This window comes from Fulmarus glacialis, unplaced genomic scaffold (genome assembly GCF_000690835.1).
Source record: "Fulmarus glacialis isolate BGI_N327 unplaced genomic scaffold, ASM69083v1 scaffold10794, whole genome shotgun sequence".
In the NCBI taxonomy this organism is placed as follows: Eukaryota; Metazoa; Chordata; class Aves; order Procellariiformes; family Procellariidae; genus Fulmarus; species Fulmarus glacialis.
In genome coordinates this window covers 27249-54862 of record NW_009209932.1, presented here as the reverse complement: position 1 = coordinate 54862, position 27614 = coordinate 27249, and the positions used below count along the sequence as shown (strand labels likewise).

Here is a 27614-nt window from a genome sequence, read left to right as displayed (position 1 = left end):
TATTATTTAGTAAGTTTATTAAAGTTTTTTAGAGGCTTGCTCTTTAGTGTTAAATTTCTAAAGGCCTTATTATTTAATTGTAATTATGAACCTACATAAAGGACTAGACTGCAAATGTTCAGAAAAATCAAGGTTAAATGACATGATTAAATTGTGTGGTGATAAACTACATTCTTTTAATATAAAACAAGGATTCACCTTCCATGCAAATCTCAAAAGTTTTTCTGAGAAAAACTGCCTGGCACAAAATAACTATATTGAATAAACTACGCTGTAATAGCTCCCTGTGTGGACACTTCATTCTGGAATAGTAAGTAATTGTATTCTAGAATAATTAGACTACTCGCAAAATGAAGTAATCGTAACTGAAAAGTAAATTCACTCTGTTGGGAATAGAGGGTCTTCACTTGGGAATAACACATTTATACTAAAAACAATTTTTCAGGAATGGCTATGCCAGTCACGCTGACTGGTAATATCCAGGCAAAATCTTCTGTCTTTCCATGGGAACAGCAGCTGTTACTTCCATTGTAAAGCACTCAAAGAAAACCTTTCCTATAATTTTCTTGCTACACTGAATCTCTTTTCCAGCATGCTGATGCAAAGTGTTTTTCTCCAAGACAGTGACTGTCACTAGGAGACCTGACTTTTAACATTAGAACAGAATCCTCTACGTTCATTTTGAATATAGTTCATGGACTCTTTTTTCTTCTAAATTGCTTCTATTTTGCACTGATAATGGGGATCTTTTTGGTAACTGAGCTCACCTGTGTCTTTCTACATTACTGCAAGCCAGAAATATATCCATCTGGAAATGCTGCACTAGTGAAGAAAGAAAAGATTAAGCCAAATTTAAAAAAAAAAAAAAAAAAAAAAAGGCACAAGTCCACCATTATCACTGCAAAAAATTAAACCAGCAACTTCTACCCAAATTAAAATAAATCCCAGTTAATTTATGGTGCCTATATTTATTAGAGTTAGGACACCATAGCAAAGCCAAAATATTTTAGGAAAATATTCAGAACAGTTAGAAAATATGTATTTAAAAACAATACAGAATGAAAGAATGTTTGCTCAAAAACAGTTCCATTGAGATAAATAATAGTAACCTGCATCTCTTCTAATATGCATTTTTCTTTCCAGGCCTTTTAAGGTTCTTATTGGAATATGCAAAGTTACCAGAAATGTCTGTAGATGAACCAAAAGACCATCAGAGAGAGATACAGAGCATGAGTGAATACAGAGCATGATGGGATTTAAGTCTGAGTAACAGATGAGCAACTTTAATAATTTAAGGAAAATTATGCAGTGCAGTGTAAAAAAGTCAATAAAGAAAATGAATGGACTTATACTGGGTGGCCTTAATACTTCTGTCATGCAACAAGCTTTTCACACAAAAGATGTCACTAAACTCACAAAAAAAAAAAAAAAAAAAAAAAAATTAACAAGTCAGGCTCTTCATTCTAAGCACAGTAAAGCCACAGTGATTCGCACCAGCTGTGAATCTTGCCCAGCATCCTAGCGGTAGGATATAGTCCCTCTATACGGAAGTTGGAAAGACGTATGTCTAAATTCTTGTAGTATTATCACATGTGATAAATTAGGAAAGTGGAACGCTACATGATGTAATAATACATCGGGTTAGGATGGCTACTAGAATTTGCCTCTAAAAACACAAACATTTGCTGGTTGACGACTCAGTTTGTTAGTTCATGCTTCAAAGCGGATTTTAAAAAAATCCATAATTAATTCAGCCACTGAAGGAAGACAAAAAGCAATGATGCCAACAGCATTCAAATTTTACCAGGGCTCTATGTAAATTTTCTAATATAACACATCTTTAACCAGAATCATAACTATATAGTTTATATGATTTTCAAACTGATCTCATGTCAGATCACTTTTTGAAATTATGCAACTAAAACTTTTTAGAGCTGTTTCAGGACAAAACTGTTTATTACTTCTTTTACATACTTCCTTTCTGATTTGGTCTGAATCTTCTGCAATTGGGGGCCTTTATAATAATGACATGTTTATAATTCAAATTTAATACTTACTTGACACTTATTTTATGGCAAAGATGCTTAATCCTCATATTATTCATTAAACAAGGTTAAAATGAAAGTAAGCAAGATATTCTCTGACTGATTTAAATGACATACCGATACTTCCTCTTCTGCTGCAGTATCCATATGGCTGTGAAAACTGGATCTGTCATCATCTTCATCCATATAAACTGGAGGTTCATGAGATGTCATGAAAGTTGAAGGTTTGAAAAGATGTTTATTTAAAGGATGCTGCCGTCTACTTGATGACTACAGTGAAAAAATGATATATTTTTAAAAACATTCCTTGCTTATTATTTAAGTAATCCTCATCAATAAAACCTTGCCAGAAATTTGCTCTTTTGCACTAAACAGTCTATCATCTTTCCAATTATTTTTAGTTAAACCTCTCTATCAGAGCCTCTAGGCTAATTGTCCAGATTTCTTTCCTAGTCCAGAGAGAGAAAAGGCAATTCATTCCACCATAGAAGAGGTTTCTAAGAGTTAGAAAGAGTTGCTCTCTGAAGGATCTTTTTCATTGCCACTGACTGGAAAAGGAACCTAAAAAATGTTAGATGAGATAAATTACTCCATTAGTGTATATCTAAAACCTTTCAACTTTAATGCTGTCTGAAGGTGTAGAATGCATGGCAGTTTTAAAATAGATTACTTAAAGGCACTCAGCCCCTATTACTTATTCCCCATGGAAGAATATTAGACATCAAAAAAGAAGAATTTAGGGTGAATGAAACTGACTCAACCTTTTACTTAGCTACTTTCCAGACCAGCATTTTGACATCTTAAATGTCAAATCTTACACTCCTCAATTTAAAGAAAACAGTGTGAATCAAAATCCAGAAGTATGGAAAGTGCTTTTTTTAATAATCGTAAAAGAGAGGATTGTCTTACACTATGTCTAGCTTCTGTCATACAGATAAAGCATAAGGAATACTTAGAATAGTTAATACTTTCTCTTTTTACGCAAGACTTTTTATCCCAAATGTTCCTAAATCAGTTACAAACCTGTAATAATATAATACAGCCATTTATCTCTAAAGACGGATTCAACCTCTAAAGAGGGATGTAGCAGTATTTTACAGTTGTGCACATTTTAAAAGGTAAAGATCACACAGATTATCTTAGATGGAATGTAGCTATGCAGACAGAAGTATAACAAGGAGTTGAGACTAGCCCCATTCACTCTTAAGGGAAGAGATGAAGTCTGGAGTAACGATTGGAAGCTGGTACCTTAGATCTGCAGAAGAACTACAATGCATAGAATAAAAATGAACATTCTGTTCTAAGATTAATGTACTATCCATTTTGTTGAATTTTTCTACCTTCTGCCTTACGATCACTGACTTCCTGTGTTTTGCTGCTTTTCTGGTTTAAGATTTCAACCCCTCCAAAATACTTCCATTTATAAAGATAGACAGTATTTCAGCTTGAGCTGACACAGTGATATAAATTTTCTGTTAACAGAAAACAGATCTGCATTCAATGCTAGATCTGGAAATCAAGAAAGGAAAACTGTGTCTATGCTTAAGTAGTAGTGCTGTTATGCATATAGTTATGACCTAGGAATTTAACTGAGGATTTGAATTCTCTTTTTAACATGATACTACTTCTGGTGAAGAATGAACTAAAATACTATATAAAAGCAGACAGTTAAAAAATAATTTTTCCTGTGGGAAATGTATCTTCTGAATTAAGCTTAAAAGCAGGTGCACTAATGATATTATATAAGCGTTAAATTGAAAATTATAAGCCATAATTGAAGAACTGAATACTAGAGTCTCTGATTCAGTTATATTTTCACCAGTAGCAGATGATGGTTATACTGGAAAATAAACTGATGCATCCTGTTTAATCTCCTGTATCACTTATCAGAAGAGACATTATGCCATACGAGGAGGTATACACAGTAACTTCAACAAGATATTCAAGAACTGAATAGGCTTCTCACCTCCCCAGTAACCATTAAAAAAAGCATCCTGGGCAATCCCCATGGAGAAATGCAAGCACCTTCTTGTGAAGCATCCCTTTTGACACAATTATTCACATTAAATATATCTATGTTTTTTACTCTCCCATAGGTATGTGCTTTAAGTATCAGCATCCAATTTTCATACTTCTATTATTGGCAATAAAGCAGACACCGCAGTTTACAATGTATGTGCATACTCAATATCAAAATAAGGACGAGCACAGCATAGGCATGACCCAGGCTTCCAACACCCCGTGCATTTCCTTTCTGCCCCATTATGTTATCTCCACTGGAGACTTGGGAGTAACTCAGCCTGGTACAGTGCTGTCAATCTGTGCTCTAAGTAGACAGTTATATTAGCAGACTGAGAGCTCAATTCCCCCACATACACTATTTGTTTGATCTTTTCATCTGCTGTATTTCTTATGCGGGATACAAATATAAAACAGAGACACTACCTTAACACAAACCAGGGCACAATGACCTTACTCTCATGACTTGGTAATAAGGATATGAATCATATTGTGAAAACAGACATAAGTATTAGATTTGTTCTACACGTAAGCTTAAGAAAAATCTGTAGGATGGTAGCATTACCATTGTAGTATGAGAATGTTAAGAATTTTATTAAAAAAAATGTTTCACTCTTGGTTATGGGGTGTTTGTAGGCACATCAGTGGGGTTAAAAAGCTTTATGGATCACTGTTCAAATTAGTGAAAAATATGGTTAAAATGTCACACATGTACCGATTAAATATTCCCACTATTTATCAAATACAGTGATCTGCTGCCTCGCAGCATTGCTCACATTCTGTAGTAACAGTCTTTCCAAACAAAACTAAGAGGAAAGAAGAAAAGACATGTGACTAAGGTAATTTAAAATGGTAAGGTGACATAAAGAACTCAAAGGATTATAATTTTCAAAACTAAATTTCCAACCCTGTTTGAAATTAGCCCCACAGTATGGTAAACTGTACAAGTAATTTAGAGTTCTAACAGATGAATCTCACGACAGTATTTAAAGTATCAATGTTTCCAGCTGTTTTTTTGATTCTTCTGCCAGAAAGCGCTTTTCCAATAGACAAAGTGCCAGAGTCATGCCTGCACCTTCCCTGCCTCTGTTTATAGAGCAGAATAGCAGATTAAAATCCTGATGGAAGTAAAATGGCATTACCATGATGGCAAACTGGAAAGCCTCTGATACAAGCACTCATTGTTTGCAATAACTCAGAGAATACTAGGAGACAACTAGGGATGTGTAACATTTTATATCATTAGAGATGAGCTGTGGTAGATCCTTCTATCAGGCCCCTCTGGCAGTAACTTTTGTTCCCAACCTTTCAAGGGCAAATTCGCCTTTTTGCAGAAGCAATGTAAGGCTTACTCTATTCTTAATCAGAAAACATCACAGAAACCTGGATGCAAAAAAGTAATGTTACTCTACAAAACGCCATTGTAATAGGTTTTAAAGAACTTCTGTAAACACAATGGTAACAAAAAAAAAACCTCAAACAAGCAAAACCCCCACAAAACCTGAGACTGCCCTCTTCAAATGTCTAGGGTCCTCATTAGTACCCAACAGTACTACATTATTTCAATAAAAACATATGGCTAGTCTGCACAGAAATCTAGAGTCTTTTCTTTTGCAAATTAAGATTTCTCAGGACCATATTCTTTTCTCATACATTCCAAGATCAGGAAAAGCACTGTATTTTAATGGTCATTTTTATGACCATTCTATTTTAATGGTCATGTATGTTGCAAATCAAAATAAGACATGACATTTCAGTCTTAAGCCTATGCTTGTGCTAGTTCAGTATGCTCAGTTATACGTAATTTTCTTTGGTTTTGTTAATTAGAAGACGACAGTACAATATGAATTATAGGGCTCCTTATCCTCTTCCAACGGGGTTCTCATTACGCTCTTCTAGATCAATTACAGTAAACTTACAAATGAGGAAAAAGTACCCCAAGACCAATCATTCAAGCCTGTTAGTTCAGCCTGCAATCTGACTGCTATGTTCTCTTTTCTGACACTTCATGTCCCCGAGATTATCTGGTAGAGAGGTAATTAACAGATACTGATGTGAAACTAGAATAATAACCAACTCATTCTACAGTGCTAATGGCAAAATAAAAAGATTCCTTTATTAGGTGAGAAATACATGCAAGGTGGAACTAGTTAGTAAGAAAGCACTAATCAAGACTTAAATCTATTGGAAATATTAATGATTTAGACTCAATTTGCACGTAAATGCAAACAAATACAGAATTTCTGCTGTAATACTGTCTCACCTTTTTGGAGTATAAATATAAGTTTGGAGTTCTTCCTGGAACTGGAATACCAGCTTTAGTCAGTTTAATAAAATATTTTTGCACTCTACTGGCAACCTGGAAAAAACAACACGCAACAATTAAACGTCAAATGAAATGTAACAGGCCTTCACTTCAAAGTTTTGCCAGCATTGCTAGATTGGTACAACAATAAGAAATCCTTATTTTCTACTTTGCGACAACTACTCTAATCATTACCTATCTTGCGATGCTGCATTTGTAATATTTCCAGACACTTCGAAGGCTTTCAGAGAAAAAACCTACCTGTTTAAAAGTACACATTTCTCGAAATGGAGAAATCATGTCATTTTAGGGGAAAAATCACAACAAGGCAGATGCAGAAACAGTCTGTGTCTCCACATCTGTGTCCTTTTGTGGATCTCAGCCCCAGTGCAGAACTAATTCTTCTGTTTGCGAGTATTAAAATGTCTGCCCATTCTACAGTATTGAGGTGCAGGAAATTCAGCACTCCAGTGTAACTCAATCTGAGAGCAGTTGGTGTCACTATACTTGCTACACAGAATTAAATGCATGCTGTCAAAATCTAATGAACAACTGGGTCTGGGAGCTTTGTCACGGGCTTTGGGGAACTTTCAAAATTATGTATTTGAGATTGAGAATGAGTCACGTTGTTATGAGTGAAATGCAGGCCCTGCTGTTACATTTTTAAGAAAAAGTGATTACTGAAAAAATATTGGATTTTATTTAATGCTATTTAAAAAAAAAAGACATCTACAAATAAATCTTCTGTGAATCTGTATCAGCTGTGAGGATGCAGTGACTGACATCACTACTACCACAGCACAAGCACTCAAACAATACCAAGCAGTCAAATCTTTTTTCTAGCAAAGTAAGTTTCATTGCTTTAATTATGAACATTATAAAAATAAACCCTCTTTTTTAATTCCTCAGTTTATGAATTGTTTTTTTTTGACAGAAAAAAACCTCAAAAAATTAGAAATAAATGATTTGCAGCCAGGTTTCTCTTCAACACTTACCAGTGCTTCCTAAAAAGCTTTTTGAAAAGAAAAATAAAAAGTCAAGGAAAGGGACTACTTCTCCAAGTGTTTTACTTGTTACCTGCTTTGCTGTTCTATTTCCCAGTTCATCAGCTATCTTCTGCCACCGTCGGGACTCTACTTCCTCTGGTGGATACTTCAAAAGCAATTGCTCAAGTTTTTTCTAAATCAACAGGGGAAAAAAAATAAATACATCTTTCCTACTAGAGGTATGAGTTGTCAAAAGATGAGTATGTACATACATATGACTCTGAACTTCTAAGTGCTTTAAACATTATTACACAATTTGCTTTTATTCGCATGTATGTTACCACAGCTACAAAATGGAAGTTTCCCATTACCTGTTCCTCTACAGTCCACAGCTGGTTAAAAGTTTCAGGTTTGGTCTCATCGCAAAGTCGTCCTCTTATCATCTGCTCAAATACAGTATATAAAATGGAGTATGTGTTTACAAAAAGTACATTTAGGATAACTTGGTTTTAACCCTTTTCCTACCTAAGTAAAACCAAAACCAAACCAAATAAACGCATGAAAATTTGAAATAAAATTTGCCTAAACCAAAAATAAGTTCTCTGATTTGAGTACATGAATGAAATGTCTTCACCAACATTAACATCTGAAATGACAGTTAAGATAACCCACATACCCCTATTAAAAAAGAAAAAAATTCAAAAGTAAATTTTGTAAAATTTTATCTTTCCTTTTGTAACAACTACCTGTGGACGACTGTTTGTAGAACCTTCTGGACCATCGCTTAAAGGCAAGACAGAGTATGAAATAGACTCTCCATCCTTCTTGGGATCCAAAGGACTTTTTGGTCTTGCAGGTATACCTACTGTTAAGCAACACAAGAAAGGAATTATTAAACCTCCACACTAGTCATTTCTTACTTGTAACGTATGCCCACTTTCCTTTTACCTTTGTCAAAAATCAGCTTCACTCTCCTACTGTTACGTTTTCGGTTTTTGAATTCTCTCTCAAAGTTTCCAAGACTAGTGGTGTATTGGTCCCAGGCAATCTCAGGGAGCTGAACAACTCTCTGAGGATATGGAAGACCCATATCGACCTGAAAAAAAGAGTGAAAAGTGAAAAGCAGTTGCAATTGCTGTATATCCAAACAAAAAACTACAAATCCTGAAAAGTTATGAAAACCTGATACTGCTTTTTAGCTAACAGCAGAATTCAAAATCATAATTTTGAAGTGCCATGCAGCACACAGTCTTTTTAAGGGGAAGTTATCTTTCAAGAATAATACACAACAGTGCATATAAAATATGCAGCGGCACGGTCAATGATGGCTTATTGAGCATAAAACTTTAAAGCATGTATTTCAGTTGAAATCAGGTGTTTCTGACTTCAACATCCTGTTACTGTCTACCTGTCTTTTATTTTGTTTAAACATACTGTTTGCCCAGGATCTGTACCTTTCTTAACACCAAAAACTATAGGACTCGGAGTTTTATCATCTGATAAAACTAAACTCCTCCCATCAAAGAAATCAATGTATATTTTACACTGATTTTGCTGTCTTCTGCCTAGAACACAACTGTTGCAAAACTCAGGTCAACCTTAAGAGTATCATTCCTTTGGTTTGGAGACAAAAATACACCAGATACTTTCAACTAGCATTACTACTTCCCCATACAATGATTATGAAATGCAACACTATTACATCATGCATGCTATTAACTCATCTCAAAATTTAATGGCAGTACAATGACTGAAACCAGTGGGCTTACATCAGACCTCTCTTTAAACCTAGGTCTCTACAAACCTAGGAAAAGAGCACCAAAAATACCTACTTCATTCTTCACTGAGATACAACATGTTGCTATCGGATTAGAAGGTCAAGCGCGTTTGTCACTGGTAGACATAGCCACAGGAAAGTATTCAAGCTTTAAACATTTTTTCAGTATCCTGGTTACTACAATTTTTTTTTAAAGCTTGAAGAAAACGTTTCCTTATCAAAATTAATAGTCCTCCATCAGACAATATTCTATTATGTTATCCAGAACTCAGGTATGTTTTCTAGCGTTCATTCTGGTTTTAGGCTATGAACTACATTTCCTGCTCTTTAAAAAGCACCCTATCAAATTCACTTATAGCACAACATTTAATTTCTCTAATGAGAAAAGTTATGAATTCTTGATCTGATGCCTTCCAGTCACCTGTAGATTTCAGGTTGTCTTAAAATACCTACATTACAATTAGAAATTTAAAGATTACATTTCTACATACCAAAAAAAGGAGAGAAAGCATATCTAATAAAATCATTGAAGACCTATGTCTTACAGATGTAATAAGCAAAGGGCCATTTTTGCTCAGCAGAGAAAGGATTTTAAACTCATAATGTTTACGCAAGTATATATAGAATTCTCTGATTTCTACAGACGATGAAATACTAGTTATTAAAAAAAAAAAAAAAATCCCAGTAAGACTTAAGAAAAGCCCATTGAAATACCTTCTTCTGGAGTCTTTCCACAAATCCAATAGGATCTTTCAGTGCTTCTCTCTGGTGTCTGCCTAAACTTTCAAGGTCTTGAACTGCTTGAGTACGTTGAGCCTCGAGTACAGCAATCGTCTGTAACAGTCTCTGATAACTACAGAGACAAAGGAAAATATCTCACTAAATTTGTCTTTAGAAGTGACACCCCTCCCCAATCTAAATACTAGCCACGATCATCTACCAGATTTCATAGCTTATGTGAAACAGTTCACAGACATTTCTACTGAATTATATAAAAAATAATATCAAATCTATTTTAAGTAGTAGATGAATTTATATAAACCTGTTAAAAATATATTTAAAACCCCCAGTGATTTCCTTTAAATGTAAATTCTGTATTAGCTAAAACAATATGGTATCAGGGACAAGCCAGTCATATTCTCAATAACTATGACCAACAAGCTTTGCTTACAAAGTTAAAAAAACACGAATAGAATGACCTAATTTCTCTTCCACTTCAAAATCAGCTTCCTTCTATCCCAAAACAAATGACTCTATGACAGAATTTTAACATTTCACTCAACCACGCACAGGGTGGACAGGAATGACTTAGAAACTGTATCTAAACATTTCATATAAGCCTCACTTTCGAGCAGAATATGAGAATCATTTACGAAACATAACAATAAACCAAGGAATAAGTAATGTGCAAAATAAATACATACAAAAGATATTCCTCTAAGAATACACGAGATAGATGAATAAGCATTCCCTCAAACCTGCCGTCCCAGATGCACACACAATTTGGTTTTCTATTTAACAGATAGATTGAGAGTCACTGAGGTGACTATCATACCCGTACCAAATAATGTATGCTTCCCAAACTGTTTTCTATAAAGCTAACTCAGAGTCAGGAAATCATACAATATTGTAACATAGCCTTTAAAAAATAGGTAAGGCCATTTAATACCTTTTTTTTAGCTTTATAGTTACAGTTGTCCACTTCAGTTTCTGAATCATGTAGTTACTCATGGCCCCTGTTGTTGCAAATTATTATGTATCAACTTTTTTCATGAAAATCTTTTCTGACATTTAATACAACTTTATCTTAGTTCAGCGCAAAATGCAACCTAACACATACTAAAATCAGGTAAGATCTATTCACTGCTACGCTGTTTCAGTAAATTTTCTTTCTATTCTCTTATTCCTAAAACAAAGACAAGCCTAACACGATGAATTCCACATGTATTACAGAAAAGATCCAGAGGTTACTGAGCTAATGCAAGTTTTTCAATTGACTGCACTGGTAAGTGGGTAAGGCTTTAGGTGGAAGGAAGTAAACAGCCTCAAGGCAAAATACAGGCTTTGCACCATCACATATTTAATTTTTTACCTAGACATTAAACTGCTGCCTCACCATGAAAAAGGGTAATTTTCTTTCCACTCAAATGTAATATTTGAAAACATAAAATACAGCCAAAGTTTGAAACTAAAATACTGAGCTTGTTTAAATACAGTAGGATACAATTCTGTTACGAATTTATTATTATTTAAATTTGTCTGCACACATTCAGGTTTATATGCAACTAAGACCTAAAAATTAATATTGGAACAGTAGTGGAATATTTTCACTACTGGAAAAGTGCTCCAGTTTCTTCTAAACAAAATAATTTTGCATAAAGCAAGATAATTAATGGGGTATTCTTGAACAGGTGAAAAACGAACTTCAGAAATAACTTGCAGAAGTAGTGAAGCCACATCAAAATTGGCCTGAGACAATACCGCAGTTCAGATTGTTACAGGCTTACAGGAATCATCATATGTAGAATTAAGATCTTTACTTAGTTTTTACAGTTTCTAATTACTGCCTAGCTTTGCGCTGGGCAACCTCTGTCCATGCTCAGGTGGACTGACAGCACTGCTTATGCAGAAGCCTGCCTTGCATGCTCCAGAGAAATGAAACATAGGCAGGTTGCTAACGTGTTTGATGTAGATGCAGCTTTAACAACACAGAAGAGCTTAATGATATCTGGGGAGATGATTTAACCCGGACAACAGAAAGCCTTTTTCTATCAGCAGGTGCCAAAACCTTTATACAAGACTCTGGAGTTAACTCTGGTCATGGTAACAGTGTTTCAGTAGCGTACACAGAAATTTGCATCTAAGAAAATGTTAAATAAATACCTGCCTTTCTTTTCTTGAGCCATTTTACCTCATTTATTCAAATTGTATTTAAGTGATTGCTTTTCCAAATGAAATTGAAGGAAAATAATAATTGCCTTTAAAACATTTACATACATAGAAGAAAAAAGCAACCAAATGTTGGTGATTTAGATGAAGTGCTAATTTAATGATAATTCACATGTGTAAAGTGGGGGAAGAAATCATCTTAACAAGGTGGACTTAAATAATTAAGTCTGAATGGAAAGAGAAGAAATGATATTTAGGAAGAAACAACAAACAAACCAAGAATATTGAACTCCAATTACTTCTCTCGTTAAAACATTCATGTGACCTCACTGAAGTAATCACAGACTTGGAAATAAACAGTTCAGAAGCGATACCTCTGGTCTTCACAGAATCATAGAATCATTAAGGTTGGAAATACTCAGCCCCCTGAGCTGGAAGACAGGGGCGGCGAGCAGGATGAACCCCCCATAATCCCAGAGGAAGAAGTTAACGACCTGCTACGCCACCTGGACGCTCATAAGTCTATGGGGCCAGATGGGATCCACCCGAGGGTACTGAGGGAGCTGGCGGAGGAGCTTGCCAAGCCACTCTCCATCACTTATCAGCAGTCCTGGTTAACAGGGGAGGTCCCGGACGACTGGATTTCTTCACAGAAATACGTAAAATATTACCAGAATGTCAGTATCATTCAAAAACATGTCATGTGATGTTGATTTGTGGCTAGATAGCACTATTATCATGAAATAATTCAAGAGAGAAAAAGGGGTTTTTGAATAAACTGTTCAGACATAAAAATTTCCTGGCACTTTTTTGTACCTCCGCTAAGAAATGTATTAACTTGGAGCTATTTACTTTAACTTCCATATTCAGTTTTTATGAATGAATACATTCTGAAGCCCAGGAATAAGAGTGCAATTCTATCAAGTGAGTATCAGAAGTATTGAAATGCACAAAAATGTGCACTTTGGGGTCTTCCGTTGCCAAGAAAAAATTGAAAATACTAATCCTGAAATACATAGTTTGTATATTTCATATTCAGGTACTTCAGATTTGCTGCAGTACTGCATTCTCTCCAAACCACTGCACGTCCTTTTAAATTCCAACATAACTTTTTAATCGACTGTATTATAGTATGTCTGCGTATGTTCTTTTAAGTTTTGAACCACTACTCTTTTCACAGGTTTGTATAGGCTTTTAGTTCTCTGGCCCTACATGACTGTAATAAAGCCAAGTATTTATCTGAAAAAGCAGTAAACCAAAGGATGCACACGTTGAGCACTTTCTTGAAGTCTCTGTCTTTTCTGGCTTCTTAGTCTCAAACAGTAACATAATACTTCTGCCGCATTAAGCAAAAGACACTGTGTGCATAATTTCCAAGACTATTAAAAAAAAAAAAAGTGGCTGACTATTTTACTCTCCATCTTCCAAGGTTCTCTGTAAATAAGCACAACAATTATGATTCAAACTACCTCCTGTAGTTGCACTAACATTCTCCAAAACTGAAAAAGCCTAATGAAGGTAAAGAGAAAGTAACTGGAACCTTGCTCACTAGTCTGCTGCAAAACTGGCTCCATCCTTCAATGAGGCAATCAAAGAGCAACCATCTCTGAATTATCTAGCTACAGTTACATAATTTTCTCTGAAAGATCTGTGAGGAATTACCAAGGAAAATAATCTCACATCCGCAGCCAAAACAAAACAAACTCATACAACTAAAAATGCGTAATTTGAGTAAACTCGCTGCCAGTCTCATCCCCTGCACTGACTGAAGTTTCTTTCTTTTTTCAGTTCTAATTACTAAATTGTTAGCACATACAAAACCCGAAGCAGTTTTCTTTGTAGGAAAACTTTCATTCTACAGAATGTAAATCCATGTTTCCACAATCCCAGTATTGAAACACTCTCGTAATTTCTTAAATCATGTTAATTACCAGGAATTTTCCAGATGAATACTTGAATAATTCAGTATAGTATAGAAACTGATGCTGAAAAACCTTAATTAAAATGGGTTTTTCAGGGACCAATATTTAAAAAAGGAAAGCCACTTCTTAAAGATTGATACTGATCTTTTTTGATTCAGTTGTTCTGCTGCAGTGATAACTACTTTACTCTTTTGGATTACGCCATAAAATAATTATCACATAGCAGAGCCATATTTCTGGAAGTCCTGCCATAAGCAATTAGTTACTACACTATTCATTTCCATGAACCTTGTTCTAACAGTGATTAGGGACACAGCAGCCTCCTCTCTTGTCTGTGATAAAGCTTGAAAATAGCATAGCTAGTACCTTAATGAGACCCATTTCCATTTTGATCCAGTTTTCCGAGATCTACTTTCAAGATGCTTTTTTCCCCCCATTCTTTCCATCCTGTGATAACACTATTTACATTTCCAGATGGAAGCACTCAGAGTTATATTCACAGATTTTATTTTCTTTGCATCAGGAACTAACAACGAGCTTTAGAAAGCACTATAAATATTTGGAGTCTACCTGCCTTAAGAATAGCACGTTTCTTTAGTTTACTCTTATTTTTTCTACTAAATGACTTAACACTAGCCTGTACAAGAGGCCACGTCATTCAGCATTTTAAAATAAATTCATTTCAGTATTACAATAAGAGTCTTTCAGTCACAGAGGCTAGTCCCTCCATGGTTTCTGAAGGTTTCTTCTCCCTTCAAGAGAAGAACGCACTGTACTTTAAACCTTAAGTAAATGCGTGATGTGAGAAACTGATACTACAACATGAAAATTTTAACTTTTAGGTAGCTAATTCAAATTAGTGGATGGAATAAAATAAGTAAGAGAAGCTTTTCAGTTAAATTGTGGTAAATAAATGTGAAGCATCAGTTTTGTCCTGTTGGACAATGTAAGAGGCAGACATGAAGGTGGCTGTTGGTAACATTCACCAAACACTACAAAAATGCCAAGCCTCCTCTAAAAACAAGCCCCCTACAAAGTCTTAATGTTCAAACATTTAAGAACACATGAGGAAATTTTCTGCCACTGGTCTTATCCATAAAAAAGAAGAAATTTCCTCTTAAGTACCTTCATCCAAAGTAAACTTACACACAAACTTGAAATTAGCAAGAGGTATCTCAAAACACTACTATGCATTATTTGTTGGACTTTCCTTATCTAATATTCCAACATAATTATATTGCATTTTCTCACCTTTTAAGCTAGAGACTCGGAAACAGCAGTATTACTTCTACTCTCCCCTCAAATGAAAACAAAGGGAAGGAGGTCCTTGCCAGTCCAAACTTTAGTCCTTATTTCATCTTTTTCAACCTTACATAATCACCTCAGAAGTAATGATGTAATAAACATTCTCACATTTACTTATATATATTAACTCATGCAACTTTGATCACCTCAAGTTTCACATAGTATTCAGACAATCTTACAGACACATAGCTAAATGTTTATTACTTGCTTTTAGCATGAACCATATACGGATTTAAAACATTTGCATTGTTATCACAATGACAATTTTTTCCCTTCTTTAAGTATTTATTATTGTTAGATCACTAATGCAACTCTATTCAGTATTTTTTTAAAAAAGTTCACAATATATAAAATAGTTTTATAAAGCTAGCAGGTAACAGAAGTGACATTCATTAACAATGAAAAACTGTAGCAAAAAATTATTTGTAATGCATATAATAAAATCAGCATATAGAGTTCCCTGTAATTTATTGTCCCGATACTCACAGAAATTACTTGAAATAAAAAAAGTGACTGTCAGCTATACTTGTGTTACAATCATCACTTAGTACCTTGCAAAGACATGTACTTTGATCCCTCGTTAAAAAGAAATGACTTATCCTCTCTTAACTGATAAAATGCTGTGCAAAAACTAACTGCACTTTTACAGTTGTGTGAATATCATTCACAATATGATAAAAAGTACAGTAACATCAATTTTGGGGATAGGAAGGTAAAAACGTGTGTGCCGTAATTTAAATTTTGTATTAGAATTATTGCTTACTTCTTGTGCAGGTAGGATTTGTTTTAAATGAAGGAGTATACACTTCTCATAACAAAACATGGCTAAAATATATGTAGAAAAAATATCTACCTTAAAACAAACTTTTTTTTTCTATTTCCAAGAGCTGTGACATGAAATCGGTACGTATCAGTAATCAGGAGGATTTGTGTAAGTCTTTCTTTTATTGCCATCTACTGGCACTCTAGCAAAGTACAAACTAAAACCTGTTCTCCTATACCTAGTCATTTATCACTCTGGATTTTGGTCTACTAACAGCGATTCAGAAAAAAATCCCTTATTAGATGCTAAGCTAAGAAAGTATTGGATATTAAACATGTTATATTATAAGACTGCAAATTACTGTAGGAAAAGGGAAACCCCAGGCAGTAAGAGATTGACTTCTTGGAGAAATCTTTAAGTCAGATCAAACAGAATCTTCTCATTTCAAAGTGTTTTGTTTTGTTTGGGGTTTGTTTGTTTGTTTCAGTTCAAAAATATCAGATAATGCTCCCAGCTTTTAAGCTTGGCCTGAAACCTTTGCCAGTGTCATGATACAGTAATTTTGACACTGTAGAGTTTCTCGCAAATTATCCTGATGTGCATCTGAGATTTTTAAAAAATCTGTTACTGCACTAGGGGAGAGTGCTGGGATGCAATGCTAGACTTGTAGAATACACATGATAGCAATGAGGAAGCCGTAGAGACTGATGAAGAGTGGCCCTTCTTTGATCTCCCTTCAGAAACAGAAAGGAGTTTAAGGGCATAATCATAAGGGCACGTTATCAACTCCTGTCAGGATTTATAAATCCACCTTTCCCTGAAGAAAGCAGCATATGGTACGTTTTTCCTTACCTAATTCTTAGATACTATGACCAAGTTAATCTACTTATAGCCAATTCTGCAACTCACTATGAAATTGTTTTCCACTATAGCTTAACCTCTTTACATGTACTGTAATTTACTGTCCTTTCTCTATCCATATTTAATATTCGTACTTCAGACCTTTTAAAAGACTGAGATAAGTAAATAATTAAACTGCATCTCCATTTTATACATGAAACAACTAAAGTATATATTAAGTGGCTTCTCCAAGTTTACTGTGCCAGTAACAGAACAAAAATTGCAATTTTTAAATGCCAGCCTCAGGCTATAATAGCACCTATTTAAAATAAAACAGAAATAAGCCAAAAAGCAAAAATGTCCTTTTTTTAAAGGACATTTAAAAAACCCCAACAAACCCTAAACCAAAACAGAAAACGCTACTGCAGTCTTTTACCTGGATGCAAAAGAGCCATTTTCCACTCTAATTTCACCCTTTTTCTAACTTTCACAGCTCCAGACTTCGTATTTCAAGCATCTGAACAGTATTTTATTGGTTATGAACTTGTGATGTCCCTTTCTTTCTTAAATCCTTAACTCTGTCCCAGAAACAGAACGCCCACTCATATATTTCTACAGACTTCATTCTTGTCAAGAGCTGTCCACCACACTCAGCAGGATTTAATATTAGCTGGACAAAAGCACCTTTATCAAATACCCACATTTCCAGCAAGTTTTCAAAATTTTTAGTAGCAAATACTCTCTGTGCCTCTGAACAAACATGTAACTTGTTTCAGTCTTGTCAATACGAAAGGTTAAAACATCATCCATCAGTCCTCCCCCAGTTAACACATTTTAATATAGCCTTTTGACCTTCCTTAACAGAACTTTCAAAAGTATTTGCCTGCAGGACAGTGACGTTTAGTAGGGAAGAAGATATAGGTCCCTGTCATTCCTCTGTTTTCAAGGCTTGGAGTGACATGAAGGAAATGGCAGTAAAATTGTTTTCCTCACAAGGGGCACAGAAAAAAAGACTGACAGCACACCCCCAACTCTTTCTCCTCCCTTCTCATCATCTCTAATGAGAATGGGCCCAGTCCCTTTACTGAGAGAAAATACCACACAGATTCCTCCAGTATCTCCACTTAGATATTCTTCTCTAAGAAGATGTTGGGGAAAGCAACAGAAGGGGCTTTCTTCCAGAGACAAAATAGGAGCAACTGATGTTATCATGAAACTGACCCAGCTGTGCAGAAATCCTCTGAACAAAGAAATCTGAGAAAGTTGACAACACTGATTACTGAACTCCTTCAACTCACTCTATGTTAGTTTATGCAGGTTTTCACTAAAACCCAAGAAACCCTCCAACGATTCCAGTGTATATTCTTGCCATAGGAACAAATTAACATATTCCCTCAAGTATTCTGTTACAGTAATATCTGAAGACTATAACTGGATTACAAAAACATGATATGCAATCATGAGAAGTTGAATGTTCTAACAGCAATACAAAGTATTATTCACTCAATCTTTTTTGGGTAAAGAAGGGGAAGAAAAGTTAGAAATAAGAAAGAAAATCAGTAAAATGTATCTTTTATTAGTATTCACTATGATAATAAACCACGGACAAACACAGTTGGTCCTTGGCTTCAGAAGCATAAAACTTTCAAAGGTTGTTACACAAAACAATAGCACATCTTCACCTTGAACTATGCAAAGCAAAATAAAGATGTGCAATAATGAAAAATTAAAAATCAGCTGGCTCTTCCTACAAAGAACAAAATTTAAAGGAAACCAAAAAGTAGGATCTTTCCTCCCCTCGAAATAGCATATAAGTACTTTCTAGCACCAAAGAAACACCTATCTTGATTAGAACTTATTGCTGAGACTAAAACAAGCATTAATAGGTACTGCTTGTACAATTCCTTCTAAAAGATACTGCCAGTCAGTTTTGTAGTTCATGATGGAGATGCTGTCAAAACTTCATATAAGACCAAATACTTAAGACTGGTAATGGAGTTATCATTTCAAGCTAGGTTAGTTAAAACTGAAGAGTAAAGATACCCGCATTCTCATAGCATACGCCAGCCAGTGCTTGTTTTCTTGGTGGCATCATTATACCTACTAATATTTTAGTGAAATACTTGTACATCCCTACCAAGTAGGCAACTATGTTAATATAATTTATTCCTTGTCCCATCAGACATAATTTACATTGGTATAACAAAAGCAGAAGTGGTAAAGTGTGGTTAGGTGTCCCTTGTGTGCATAGCCAAAAACACAGCCAGAGCCTTACTCTCCACACAGCTGTGTTGGGTGAATATGTTACTACCCCACCTTTTCTTGGTTTTGCCTCTCTTTTTTTAAATCAGGACCATGAATTTCCCACAGCATCTGATTTTTTTTTCAGCTGATATTTCCTACACCTCAAAACCATTTTTATTATTTACTAACACTTAATTTTCCAATTTAGATGAATTTACTAATGAGGATCCTTAGAAATGATAAGCATTTCCAAATGAACAAGCGGGAAAGTAAGTTTCTACCTTTTTCTGTATTAAAATAGTAAGTTTGCCTTGGGTTTTTTTGTTTGTTTTTTTAAATCTGTGCATTTTTCTCCCATGATTTTTGATCAACGTTGATCAAAGAATTGGAAAGACGAGTTCCTGTATGTTCTCTAAAAAAGTTTGGGAAGGGGGTGAGACCGTAACTACGGTCTCCACAAGAGAAAGGCAAGCAGAATTCAACTGTTACTCTTCACATTTTCTGGTCGATGCATCAGCACACATATCCACACATACTACCAAGCCAGCCAGCAGGGAAGCAGCTCTGTGCTGGAGAGCTCTCTCTTCCAGGACAGGATGCTGCAAGAGAGGACTCTTGGAGGTGAGAGCATAGGCAGAAAAAGAAAAGCAGGTATGAGGCAAATCAGGAGAGAAGAGAATTCAAGGACACAAATCCAAAAGAAATCAAGCTTTGTTTTCCACAAGATGCATTATTTAAATGAGGATTGCACTGTGTTTGATAGTGCTGTTCACTAGAACTGTGCTGTGGTTGACAGCACGATAACTATGTTCAGAGAAAGAAAAACAAATTTGACAAATGTACTTGACATTTAATGGCTCCTAGAGTTTACTAGAGAGAGAAAAGAAGATGCAGCACATGCCCAAGGCATTATCTTGCAAATTAAGAACTCTATTATTTAGTGTTTATTGAATAGCTTATGTAATTATAAAACATGATTCTATGATTACAAAAATACCCTTATCTAAACCTTAATCTTTAGTCCCGCAATAATTTTGCATCATTTATCACTTTGCCATTGGTAAGTATTTATAAATAGAAATGATCTTATAAAACATGATAAAATAATGATGCTGGCAGTAAACAATTCTCAAAATACTTAGTATTTTAAGCTGGTGTAAAAATATAATGAAGATTTCATAATATATAAATGTGGTTGTATGCCCATTACACTATCACATGTTTTAATAACACAATTATCTGCAATACCAAACTGCCGTTCATCAGAAACTCATGTTAGAAGTTTCTAATTGACTTCCATTACATTTCTATTCTGCAGATGAACGAGTTGCAGCATTCAACTTCTACATGAAATAAGATTTTTACTCAAAGCCGATTTAATTTTTTCTAACTTAAGAACACAGACCGATCTACCAGACAGTAGAAACTACTCTCTGAAAAAAGTACGAATTTTCCGTATGTTTAAGTTTTACATTAATAGGTAGTTTAAGAAAAATATCACTGTATGCCACACCACTCTTATGTGGAACAAAGGATTAATTAAAACACATGGATATCTAATATATATGGCATATATGCATTTTAAAAAAATTATTAACTTCTATTATTCTTCAACACTAAAAATGTATACTTCGTCAATTCTTCTATGTTGTTGATATATTCTATAAAGTCCTCAGACATTATATGTTTACAAAATAGTTGACATCTCATAACATTCCTGACCCCAGTATGGATTAAAACTGCTACTACAAAAAGTAACTTGATTTACACCAATTCCCTTTATTCCTTAAGATGAAACAATGTAACAACCAAAGTCTCCTCAGACTAAAACTGTATGTCTCATAGGAAAATGAGTCAAAAGTGTCCTTAAAAATAATATACGAGGATAAATTTAATCTACAGTATTAGCTACTCATAGCTACATGACATCATCATAAAGGAATGTTAGATTACCTGACTTATCTGTACATTAAAATAAATCCATACTGTGTGATAAATCTGACCTTAATTCTGAGACCTATATCTGAATATATGGGGATAAATTACAAAACTGATGTAATATTTTTATTCTTGCCCAACATATATGAAGATAGACATGGAGATTTTATCTTAAAACATATTAATGAAAAGTAGTTTAATTTTTAATACTAATTGTCATCATCCGGTTAAGGAAAAAACACGGTGCAGGTAAAATTAGAAGTTCACCTTAGTGAAAAAGACCGCTACAGGATTATGTTAGAGTTACACTTTAAGAAGATTCTGTTTGAAGCAGTTCTCAAATAATTGGTATGGCAAGGTGCACCAGACCCTATTCTAACAAGTCAAGTGCAGTAAGATGAACTTTTATAGAGAACTGTTCTAATTTGATTCATCAGGCAGAAACATTTGTGACTGAATAAAATACAAAACCTGTACCACAGGAAATGCCACAGATGCTTCTTTTCTTTCTCACATTCATATAATATTAAACGTGCATCCAAAGACATTAACAGTATTACTATGAATTGTCAATTAAATATTAAATCTGATTGTACGACGCTACATGGTCCTCTGTCTTTCCAAGACCTCTGCAACAATACAACCCACAGTAAGAATTCACAAGACTGGGTTTTAAGAGATGTATTAAAATATTTCATTTTAATCTGTCTTCAGTTTAAATGTCAGTACAGCTATTATGATTTTAAATATTATAAAGCAATAAATGAAACCAAAGATATATGAAAATATCTACTTAAAAATATTTACTGAATAGACACAAGGTCCTAATTGCTGCAACTGAATGCCTGTAGGCAAGTGCTCATGCGTAATTCTTGTATTTCAGTGGGCTTACCTACAGGCCTAAGTAGTCTCTATAAAGCTAATCACAATTTACAGGCTCCTAGAAACACACTGTATAATACATTATATGTACATGGAAACTCAATTCCTCAATTACATTTTCATCGAGAACTCAGAGCGAAGTGTTAAACAAAAATTTTCCGCCATGCAACCTAATACCTGCCAAACATTGCAAATCTCCAAAGACAGTAAGTAGAGAGGAAGAAGGAAAAAAGAAAAAAGGGCACTAAATGAAACACTGGGCAAAGGGGAAAATGTACTGAGAACAGAATACCGCATATGATAGAAAACTAAAGTAAGCTACTGCACTGTAAGAAAGAATTAAACTATAAAACGATACAGCAAAGAGATATTAGAAACTCCTGAGGAAAGACATATGCAAAACACTAAGCACAGCATATAAAACTAAGCAGTTTAAAAAGATTTAAATCAACAAGTTCAGTTTTGATGAAAATATCTCAAGAGAAAATGCAAAGGTTTCTGAGCTAGAACATACAAGCAAAATTTTCAAATATGCATCAAACCATGTTTTTCTGAGAGGAATACACAAAAATTCAAATTATGTGTGTAATAACACAAAAATTACATGAACAATACTTTACAATTATACAACTCCCTAGATCAGTCTGTTATTGTCTACATGAATGTCTATGTTGTGATAAAATTTCTGTTTAGAGATCTCGGATCTGTCTTTGTAGGAGGGATCTATTTTATTAAAGAGGTTGTGGAACATCCACCATTTCAGCCTTCTCTCTGAATGATAATATTCCACAATTTGCTTTCTGTAATGATTATTCTTCCTATTATATCATCCCATTTTCCCAGAAATATTAATATATGAATGTTGTTTAAACATGACAACATTCAAAAAGCAACAAAATTCATACAAAAAATACCACAATATACATATAGTTGTTTTTCTTATAGCAAGTCTTATCAACAGCTTTTGAAGGTTTTGGCATATTCATATTTTATCAGTGTTACAATAATTTCTTGGAGAGTGAAAATCAGCTGTATGAATGTGTATGTCATCAAGCCATGTAATATAACAAGAAATAATGTAAGTTTACAGACATATCAAATTGCTTCTACAACACAGAGGAATACAGCTTTTTTTCCGCTGTGGAACATCAAAAGAGTGATATTAATGCCTTCTTGGAGAAATCTGCCTCCTCAACCTAGCCAAGATGCTAATGTCTCTCTGAATTTGCTTTTAAAGGAGAACAGAAATATAAGCCAGAGAAAAAAAACATCCATAAAGACAAGTTTAATCACAAACTGATGACGGACAGAAAAACAAAGCTGTGTACCATTTGAAGATCTGATAAGCAGAAGACCAGGATACTTTGCTGAGCCAGAAATATCACGAGCAAAGCGAATAGCCTTTACCTGACAGCTTAGGAACTCTGGAATTCTTCGCATCTGACTAATCAGGGAAAACATTTCTGCTAAAACCTTTTTTTTTTTAGTTTAACATTTTAGAAAATAAGCACCAAATGAGATTAAATAAGGGTATAATAAAGACACTATTCAAGAACTGTAACACATAAATTAGGAGTATCCTCTAATGAACTTTGTTATTTTTAAAATTTGAAAAAGGATGTAGGTGCACTGTATTTGATTAACTCTTGAACTATGAAGTTCTGGATAAACAACAACTGCACTCAAATATGAAAATATAGACTTAAATTCTTTAGAAGGATCCTATTATCATGAGGAACCATTAGAATACTAGATTTGTTTTCTTGCAAATATAAACAACAACAACAGACTGCCCATAACTTTCCAATTACATCAACATTTTTTAAAGGGAAAAAAAAAATCCAGCTAACACTACCTACAGTAGCATGCTTCCCTTCTGAAAAGTAGACATTATTCTTTCCTGATCTAGAAGAGAATTCTAGCTTCGACTTTTTTCACCACCAAAAATCAGTAAAATATAAGATAGGATAAAAATAACAGCAATTTCTTTTGGAATTCTGCATTCAGGCAGCAAGTTAGTAGCAAGCTACCAAGTCCTAGTTGCAATTTCAAAAGCTCCCCAACAAGCTCTCACAAACAGGCTGCCAATCAGAACAACAACTAGTCAGATCTTCAGAGCAACTGTGTATATTCAAAAGCTAACACTAGGGCACGTTCCTGAAATTTTTCAAGAACAATTTAGATCTGTGTTTAATTGTAAGAATAGAAAAAATTACTTTTATTTTTACAGTATTTACATTCAATTGCAGATTTTGATTTTTAAAAACTGTGCATTTCAGACATGTTTAATTTGAAAGAAGTAAAAATTGAAGCTACATCTAAAAATCTGATATGATCTTTATCATTCTTTTCCTAGTAAATAATAATAATAATAAAAAAGAGATACATTACTAATGTATTTTTGTACTAACATAACCAGTAAAGTCATCCTACATACAGATACAAAAACATCAAAAAAAAGTCAAAAGACAACAGTCCATTCTTCCCATTTATAATTTAAGAAACAGCAATCTTCTCTCTATCTACCAGGAAAAGTGTCCATACACTTTGGGCTGCTGGCTGAAACTGCAGATATTTAATCATTATTTTGAAATCATAGTTTGTCTGAACCATGCTCTAATTCACAATTTTCTCTGATTAAAATAATTTATTCATATCCAATATTGAACAAAATTTCATTATAAAAATAATGCAACTCTAACCAAAAAACCCAGTCAAACTTCTGCTGGATTAAACAATCATCTGTGCCTTCTGCCCCATATTCATAATAATTGTGCTGTGATTATTTACAGAAACTACTAGCAGTGGTTTAACTCTTCATATGAAGCAAACTGAAGATCATCTGCATTTGGCCTTTCAGTACTCACAACAAAATGTAAAACATCTACTAAACAGCAAAACACAGAAGTCAAAGCGTTACAAAGACTGTGCAATAAAAACTGTGGCCCAATCTACCATTTGAAGACAAATTTTCTCCAAGTAAACTTTCTTCACTGAGAAAATTGCCCTTTTGTTTCAAGAATCTCTTTCACAGTTACCACAAATGTACGATTACCACAGTTCTACTTACAGACATTCAGATGATAAATATAAAAACAAGTTAGTGCTCTTTTCTAATAATAATGAGAACATGTATATATTTACATTTAAGGAATATAAACAGCAATGTAGACATAATTTACTCTGGAGAAAGTTCTCAAATTGCTGCATTTGATCAATTTATCTTCCTTAACATGATAATGATAAGTCTTTCCCATTACACTCTGAAAATAGGTATCTAACCTTAAATTCTATGTACAACAGAATAGTACAACAGCTGTATGGACTGTGCCTATTGGATATGCTGATAAATAACTGAACTGTAATTAAGGGTTATAATTCCTTTGTTTCCAGCTAGTTTTTTAAAGAAAAGAGATAACAGATGTGTTTAAAAAAAACCCCCACAATTTCTGGCTAAAGAATTCATATTGCTAGAAATGTATAAACCACATTGCTGTACCATACTGCATATTAAATAGAGTTTAATTTTGTTTGGGGTAGAAACAAGGAAGAAAAATGAAGACTGAAGAGTATGAAAATTATAAAGCACTTCAATTTTTGTGAAACTACTTTAAATATGTATTAATTTATATATTTTTGGTAAGAAACAAAAGCAGAATTCATGGTTACCATAGTTACACATACTCTTTGTTGTGTTTCAATGCCACATGATCTGATTCAAAGTAATACACATCAGGCTCTTCCTCATCATCCTCTGCAGTGTGGATATTGGCACTCTCTTTGGCAGATGGTACATATCCAGCAACAAGCCTAGCCTCAGAAAGTGGCTTTCTTAGTCCATCACTCCCATGATCTCCCGTATTACAATTTCTTTCTTTTTCATTCTGTTTAATTTCTTCAGACTTTTTGGGAGATCCATTGATATTATTAACACCTACAGGTACATTCTTTTCAGTGGGACTAAGATTATTTTCCTCAACCTGTCCGTTTTCTCTACAAGGAGAGTTATTTTTAGTAGGGCTACTTCTGGCAGGGGCAGCCCTTCGTGGTGAAGTTCTCAATGTGTATCTGTGTTCTTGAAGTTCCGACATAGATGTAATTTGAGCCGAAACACAGTCCAGCACTGAAGAATGTGGTTCAGGTTCACCTGAGATTGATGCACTGTCATGATGAGTATTCGGGTTGCTATTGGTGTTTTCAGCACACTGTTCCTTAGAGGCACTACTATCTCCTACAACATCTACCTCCTCCTCCGAATCCCTTAACAAAGATGACTGGATTTCAGAAAAGGACCCTGTAGCTGGCTCATCTGCCTGATTAGCATGCTCCTCAGGCAAGCAGTCATTTATTATTTTGTGGTCCTCTAACTTTACCTGTTCTTGAGAGTTTGTGCAAGGCACATAATGGTCTACAACACTGTCCTCCTTGCTGCTATTAAGCAACAATGAAGAATGGGCAAATGAGTTTCCATTTTCTGCTACTGTTTTGTCCTTGGGCATACAGGAACCAGCACTGTTTTGCTTAGTGTTCCCATCAAGCTGACAGTCATCACAGTTAAGAGAATTTGAGTCTCTCTCCCCAACTCCATTGACAGTCTGATAACCTGCGATCTCGTCAACTATTGCAGAATTATTAAATCCTTCTGCACACACATTCACCTTTTTAACTTCCCTTTTGTCACAATCATCCAATATAAGACATCGACAAGCTCGCTTAGTCCCTGTGGAGACTGCATCATTGTCCGACACTAAGCTTTTATGCTCCAATGATTCCTTCTCTGTTTTAGTAGGCAAGTCTTCTTCTGAACTGTTGGGTGCCTCTGAACGTAGACAGCGCTTAATTCTTTTCAAAACTGGTGAAACAGGTTCTGCTTGTTTTTTTTCACAATTTTCCACAGTTTGTTTATCAACATTATCTTTTTCTGAAGAAGACAGCCCTCTCTTTCTAGGGCTCACCCATGATTCCCGAGCACTCTGTTGTTTCAAATCAGTAGTTCTTCCTCCGTTACTTCCCTTCTGAGTTTGCACAGACTCTGGCCTCTTCTTTGGTGACCTTGACCGTATTTGAGGATGGGGGGGAACTTCCTCTGGATGAGCAATACTACGGTTTCTTAATGTTCTACCACAAAAGTTTTCATCTAAACCATTTAAACCCACTGTAGATCTTGTAACACGAGTAGATCGAGAAGCAGCCATACTATGGCAAATCCCTAAAGTATGTTCATCATGATCCACTCATTGGGAAACCTTCAAAAAAATGTAAACAAAACAGTCAGAAAAAAATATTTAAAAAACACCTACAGACATAGCAAATATGAAGAATATATTGTCACAAATGTACCTAATATAAAACTGAATATGCCTATGCAATGTATTAATACCACTTCTTTCTGTGGTATTTCCTTAGGGCATTAAAAAAGTTTTCCATCTAAGCCACAAAGTAGCTGACTTGGTATTTGCGGTTGTTCTGGCTTTAGTACTTGTGTGTGAATGTTGTCATGTTTATGCCTTATGTAAGGCTGGAATGTTCCAGTTAGGCTCCAGTTACTAAAATACACTATTTTTATGTATTGTACATATGATATAATGTATTGGTATTATTATTTAAATTTGTCTGGTAAAATAGAGGTATCAAATCACATTCTTAATATCCCACAGTTTCTACTTACATGGTTTCACATACTAAGAAGGAAACCATTA

At 34.6% G+C, this 27614-nt stretch overlaps 1 protein-coding gene across 1 annotated transcript in view; it reads right to left on the bottom strand.

Annotated features, from left to right (window-relative positions):
* Positions 1–27110, bottom strand: part of ZZZ3 (zinc finger, ZZ-type containing 3) — a 33289-nt gene extending 6179 nt beyond the window's left edge. The window contains exons 1-8 of the mRNA XM_009576999.1: positions 25600–27110; positions 9847–9985; positions 8304–8451; positions 8102–8220; positions 7727–7798; positions 7447–7548; positions 6328–6423; positions 2163–2315 (exon numbers count right to left, since the gene is read on the bottom strand). Coding sequence (XP_009575294.1) covers positions 2163–2315; positions 6328–6423; positions 7447–7548; positions 7727–7798; positions 8102–8220; positions 8304–8451; positions 9847–9985; positions 25600–27110 — 2340 coding nt within the window. The remainder of the gene's footprint in view (positions 1–2162; positions 2316–6327; positions 6424–7446; positions 7549–7726; positions 7799–8101; positions 8221–8303; positions 8452–9846; positions 9986–25599) is intronic.
* Positions 27111–27614: the final 504 nt, after the last annotated feature.